This window comes from Myotis davidii, unplaced genomic scaffold (genome assembly GCF_000327345.1).
Source record: "Myotis davidii unplaced genomic scaffold, ASM32734v1 scaffold506, whole genome shotgun sequence".
Lineage (NCBI taxonomy): Eukaryota > Metazoa > Chordata > Mammalia > Chiroptera > Vespertilionidae > Myotis > Myotis davidii.
Window position 1 is genome coordinate 1,079,122 of NW_006297140.1, and position 6,664 is coordinate 1,085,785.

The 6,664-nt window shown below is 43.3% G+C and overlaps 1 protein-coding gene across 1 annotated transcript in view; it reads left to right on the plus strand.

Annotated features, from left to right (window-relative positions):
- LRIG3 (leucine-rich repeats and immunoglobulin-like domains 3) overlaps positions 1 to 6,664 on the plus strand; it is a 41,057-nt gene that overhangs the window by 16,270 nt on the left and 18,123 nt on the right. Inside the window, exon 4 of the mRNA XM_006772735.2 lies at positions 6,152 to 6,283. Coding sequence (XP_006772798.2) covers positions 6,152 to 6,283 — 132 coding nt within the window. The remainder of the gene's footprint in view (positions 1 to 6,151; positions 6,284 to 6,664) is intronic.

Genomic DNA, 6,664 nt, shown 5'->3' on the forward strand with positions numbered 1-6,664 from the left:
CACATCTTTACACCTCCCAACTGCAAAGCCTTAAGCTTCCTGTTGGAGACAGTTGGAACGATTGACAGACACTTCTTATTCAACAAGAAGTTACAGTTTAATTGGTTCAGGAATTCCAGTGTGAAAAAACCTGATATTCTGGTTCCTCACTAACAAAGAATATTTCACTCTGTGACTCTCCTTTCAAACTCTGGAAATAAACTAACAGCATCTATATCCACCTATGAGTACATGAGGTTCTTTTGAGACTCTTACGCTTTCTGGAGGTCACAGTGAGTCAAAAAGTAAAGCCAGTCATCATCATACTGAGTGGTTATCACTAACCTCATGCGTTATATTTTGCTGTTATTAACTTAGTCCGGATTTACATTTAGTGGAGGTGTTCACAGTATCAGAACAAATAAGCGCATTTCTTATATATGAGAAGAATACATTTCTCTATTTCCCTAGTGACTATAGCAGTGATGGCAAACCTTTTGAGCTCGGCGTGTCAGCATTTTGAAAAACCCTAACTTAACTCTGGTGCCGTGTCACATATAGAAATTTTTTGATATTTGCAACCGTAGTAAAACAAAGACTTACATTTTTGATATTTATTTTATATATTTAAATGCCATTTAACAAAGAAAAATCAACCAAAAAAATGAGTTCGCGTGTCACCTCAGACACGCATGTCATAGGTTCGCCATCACTGGACTGTAGGCACACTAAAATGTCAATACTGGCTCTTCTAGTCAGCATCTCACACCTGAGCAAGAGAGGATCATAGTCTGTGCTCTGTGCATTAGAAGGCCTCCCATATCAGCGATACAGGGCACTGTGGGAGCACAGGTGGAGGGAATGAGAATCCCAGTAGTGCCAGAGACGACAGAGCTGGAAACCCAAGCTTGTAGGTCAGGGCAGAAGAAAAGCACAGCCTGAGCCCTGGAAAACCGAAAGGGGACATCTAGGCACACAGTCACCTCATCCCAACATGCCATCATGTGTCCTCTGCACCTCCTGGGGGTGCTCCGGCACCTGGTGCTGCCTGCCTCCCACCCAGCCTTTCTACCCACTGCTGCCAGAGCAACCTTCCTAAAATGCACTTGCGATTGTCGCCCCACCATTTGAAAGCCTCCGCCCTCCTGTTCCTACTTGATCCTCAGATAGAAGCCACATGCCCACATGCCTGACAGCATGCCCATCTGGCCTACTGTTATCTCCTGCCAGCACCTCACGCTTGAACTTCCTCTGTCTGCAGCCTCCACCCATGAACACTATACTTCAGCCATCAAGGCTGTCTTTTTTCTTTCACTTCCTCAAAGGGAGTCAAGCCTTGCCTCAGGAGTCTCGCTTGCTTCTGCTTGGAACACTAGGGGGCTCCTGGCTGTGGGAAGTGTTGCTGACCTCCTGCACCCCTCCCACCACTTGCTAGGAGGCTGCCCTTCCCTCTTCCACTGCACTACTTCCTTATCACAGCGCTTGTCACTTCCGTGACCACTCCCGTTTGCCTGCCTTTTCTCCTGACCCCAGGGCAATTTCAGCTCTGTGAGGTCAGGGACCATATCTCCCTCCTTCATTATTAGATCTTGAGCAGTCCCAGAACAAATGTCATCATACAAAATGGTCAGTCATGTTTGCCTCTACATTTAAAGGCCTTTGGCAGAGTAGGCTGAAAGGTGACGTTAGCAACAAAATGAAGCCTTTATTGCTGGGCCTGAGAAGCCACGGCCGAAATACCTGGGACTGTGTTTGCTGTGGCTCTGAGAAGCCTGAGGGAACCCTGTGCATTCCAGCCGACCAGGACCCCAGGTCTGTGTCTGCCCACAAGGGACCGATTATATTTGACCTCGGCAGTGATTAACCATGGAACACCTTGTACTGTCAACAAGCAGAGAAGACCAAAATATTCGTAGTCTTTAAGACGGATTGAAACACCATGTTCGAAACACCTTCCAATGCTTACAGTACCAAAGTGTGGTTTTTGAACAATGCAAAGATGGCATTTTCACATTAACTTAAGTAATGGAAAAAGATATTCACACAGTTTGGCTTTTGTTGTTGTTGTTGTTTTGTTAAAGCAATTCATACTTCCCGCCAAAAACATTAACAGCAGTGTTTTTAATGTGCCCATCAATTTTGGAGAAAAAATGAACGCTGGATTTGAATTAAATCTTTGTCTTCTAGAAGTGGCTAATTGTGGCCCACTCTAAGTATCAGACATGTTTAGATGGAGGGTTTTAGGTGATTAAAAAGAGTTTTTAATCTAGTGTTTTAAATGTGGCTGTCTCCTTTTTAAAAAAACCCTTTCATGATATAAAGTATGGCTTTAAAAACAAAAACAAAACTGGTGCATATCAGGTAGTTATTGGCCGTTAAGTCTGAGAGCTAATGTGAAACTGGTATTTGGATTCCGTTCAGCTCCATGAGGACAGAGGCCGGATTCTGTGATACAGGGACTATTATCCTGGCAGTTGTGAGGGATTTTTGTGCCGGGGAGCGGTGCTGACAAAGACGGCACTGTGCCGCCCCGTCTGTAACTGAGCACTTTCACACTGCAGTTTAGGAGGTGTGCAGCTCAGGAAATGGCTGGCTTTGGCTGGAGCATACTTTCACTGCAAGGAAAATTTTATTCGTCACTCAAGTAATTGGCAGTTTTAATACCTTGTTCATAATTACCTTATAAACAAACGAATATATAAACCAAAGATTGTAAGGCCTGTTATCTAACTCGTAGCCTTATTTGACCAAGGGGATAGACACCTGTGGGTCCCCCGCTCCCTCCCACAAAAAACCAATTTGCTCCGTTTATTGCAGAAAACTAAAGCTGAGCATTTTCTTTTTGTTGTTGTTAAATATAAGTGTAGCTGTACTAGCCCCAGACAGCCTGGGGGCCAAAACCAGATGTAGAGTTTAATGGGAGGTACTGGCTGGGGACGGGAGGGAGGTGGAAGGGGGGGGGGGAGGTGACTTGGGCACTTCAGGGTTACTCCACTGATTGTGGGAGGACATCCTGGTAATGCAAACAGTTGGTTTATGTATTTCAGTGAACATTTTTGTCCCCTAAAGCGTGGTTTTGTTTAACCCACACACACTAACCCTAAGGCCCTGTGGCTTGTCTCTTGGACTGAATCCATCTCCGGGACCTAGAAATTGACTAATTGTCTCACTTGCATTGCTCTGTACCTCACAACTAGATCAAGGAGCTTATACACTGGTGAATCCAGATGTGGGAAACGGTCAGAATCAGAGGTCGTGGCTGACTTAACTCTAAACAAAGTCTGTAAGACGTTATGGGAATCTGAGGCCTTGATATTTGTGCCTTGTACGTGTGTGTTTTTCACCTTACTGTTATCACAAAAGTTTAGCTCTTACCATATGCATCACCTTGTTACCTTGTATAGAATTACTTTACAGTGGGGTTAGATTCTCAGATGACTTGGATCAAAAAAGATTTCCCCCACAGTCCTTGGAAGTGACATAGGGAGGATTTCAGCACGGCTTTGAGATGTTTCATTAGTTGTCTACATAGAAAACGTAACAACCTTATTCTCTTTTGTGAGGAAAGCCACACCTGAAGTTTGCACACACTCAGGAAGTTCTTCTGTGATGGGTGCCAGGCACATGCAGAACCCTGGCCCCCTCTGATCTCCCTTGTGTGCAAACACAGCTGAGGCATCTCCAGGGCTTCCTTACTGTGGCATGATGGTGCCTCAGTGAGCCAGGGTGGCTTCCCACATTAGCTTGAAACCAGGACAGCATTTTTACAAGGGTGGGAAGTAGTAGGCATTTCTTTAGGTGCATCTCCCCATGAGGCCTTAATTGTCAAAATACCTTTGAAACTGTATGCCATGAAACAAGCCCTCAGGGATGGCCTTGGGACCAATAAGGGCTTACTCTGTGAGGTGCTTTGGGAGTGCTTGCGCTATTAGATTAAAAGCTTTAATTTCCTAATTTTAACTGTAATATCTATACCAGAGAAATGTTGTTGTGGTTAAGTGGCAAATATATATATTGGAAAATGCTTAGCGTAGAGCTTGGAAGCTAATAATATATCTTCAACATGATTAGATTCCCTGCACATTCCAAGATAGAGGTGGAGAGACATATCCCTGCATGGAGGGGGTAGTGCACAGCATGACAGACAAGGCCGCCAGGGTAAGGGCTACGGAAGAACACAGCACAGGACTTTGTGGAAAATACATCAAGTGAACCTTCCTCAGGAGCTTTCTGAGATGGTGAGAGGACTGTGACTTATCATAATGCAAAAAAGCTTAATAAACTCAACACCATAGAACTATATCTGTTGGTAAGAAACATACATGTATGAGACACATCTTCTAAGTTTTCTCACTCAGCGGAGGTTAACTGCAGACTAGGTTTAGAAATGCCAGCATGTGACTTGTCTCGCATACAGAGCTCTGCCTTCAGAGTGTTTTATTGTTCTTGGGTGGGTTGTAAAGAGAAGACCTTTTGTTTGTAGGTAGACTGTTACCTTCCCAACCTTTCTGCCTTCATGTGCTGTTTCCTCTGCCAAATGACTGAAAAGACAAAGATCTGATGTAGCAATTAAGAGGACCCTCACCTCAGTTTAATTCCTCTTTTCTAGCAACGTGGCCATTTGACGCTGACTTTCGCCTTGGAATCGGTTGTGTTGATGGCCTCTTTTTTTTTTTTTAATTTGCAGTCTAGCACAGTGCTCGCCAGTAGAACTTTCCACAGTGATAGAGACGTTCTGTGTGCGTACTGTCCCATTGGACAGCCCCCGGGCACCCGTGGCTACTGAGGACTTGAGATGTGGCTCCGGATGACTAAGGAATTGAATTTTAACATTGGATTTTACTTAAATAAGAGCCGCATGTAGCTACCACATTGGACATTCTGGTTTGGTATTCAGGACTTAATGTCAAAAAATTTTTTTCTTGTAAATATATTTTATTGATTTTTCACAGAGAGAAAGGGAGAGGAACAGAGAGTCAGAAACATTGATGAGAAACATCGATCGGCTGCCCCCTGCATAACCCCCCCACTGGGGATGTGCCCGCAACCAAGGCACTTGACTGGATCCGAACCCAGGACCCTTTAGTCCGCAGGCCGACGCTCTATCCACTGAGCCAAACCGGCCAGGGCATGTCAAAAATTTTAAGTGTAATTACTACCAGTGATTACGTAAACTGAGATGCTCCTGTGTAGTACTGTATCACATTCTGAGCCCTGAAACACATCCACCAGTTTGGAAGACGGTGGCAATGTGTTGAAACTTGTTATTTCTTAAAGAAAAAGAGATCTTTCTAGGATGGCTTTTGAAAAGCCCCGGTCTGATGAGTATTGAAGTGTGGGTACTTTCCAAGCGAAGAATTACAGGTAGATGAGGAATGAAGAAGAAGGAAGAGGGAACTAGCAGATCAGTGCCTGGACTGCCAGCTCGGTGCTGGGCACTGACAATAAAAAGGAAAAGGAAGAATGGATATTAACCAAATAACAGAGAAAAAGCAGTGTAAGTGCATAGCATGTATGTATTGGATATGTTTGCTCTGACTCCCCATCTTGTGGGGTGGGCTTTTGTAGTGAATGCTCTGTGGGACCTAGCGGTGCGTCTTCCTTGTACTTCTGAGCTGTATGCTCTAGGCGTGTCCCTTTCGTGGGTTATTTGGACTCTTCTGTTGTGATTGGGTCTAGATTGCCGTTGCCCCGTTCATGGGAGGACTCTCCTTTCAGGCTGTGAGGCCACATCGTGTGAGCTGTTGTCTAGGTGCACTCTCTCCGTTGTTTGTCTTCAGTGTTCCTCGGTCAAAATACGTCCAATCAGCTATGCGTTTCTTGTTTCTCCCAGCCGACTGCGCGGTATTTTAGCTGTAAATCCAGTCCGTGCTGGGAGTAAGGGCACGCAGCCTCCTGTTAGAGTGCAGCCATCTTTGCTCCGAAGTGCATAGCATTTAGGTAACATGCCCGTATTTTTACAGGGATGTTCTTCATATTATATTCTAACGTTACAGCGTACTATTTAATTCAAGATTAAAGTGACTAGAGAGGTGCTGTTTAACTTTTAAAAAGTACTGTTTAGAGCAATTTTCCATTTTTTTCTGGAGAGCAAATGAGAAATAGAGAATATTATTCACCTTTCCGATTGTCGTACCATCCCTCCTATTATCTTTGCTTTCCTTCATTCTAGAGCTGGAAACAGGATTGCTGAAATATTACCTGAACAGCTGAAACACTTTCAGTCCCTGGAAACTTTGGACCTCGGCAACAATAATATTTCAGAGCTTAAAACTGCATTTCCACCTCTACAACTCAAATATCTGTAAGTCAAGATTTCTTTAGCAGAAGTATTTAGTTTTGGTGAAACTATCATATTATAACAAGAAAATCAACTTTAAGATGTAACAAACTGCTTATTTTACTGCTGATATATCAAAAATATAACTTTCTTATTGACTTATAATTTGCTTTAAATCTGAGCAACCATAACCTTCATTTTACTCTTACAAAAAATTAGACATCCCTTGACTGTTAGAAAACTTACGGGGTACAGACTGCTTCTTTGAAAAGAAATCAGATTTAAACCATTGTTGTTCAATTGTTGTTTTATTAATACATTCATAAAAATGAAATTAGTTTCCAAAGAGTGAGTAAACATCTCTAACAAATTTTTATAACTTTCAGATTTTCCAGTTACTCTTTC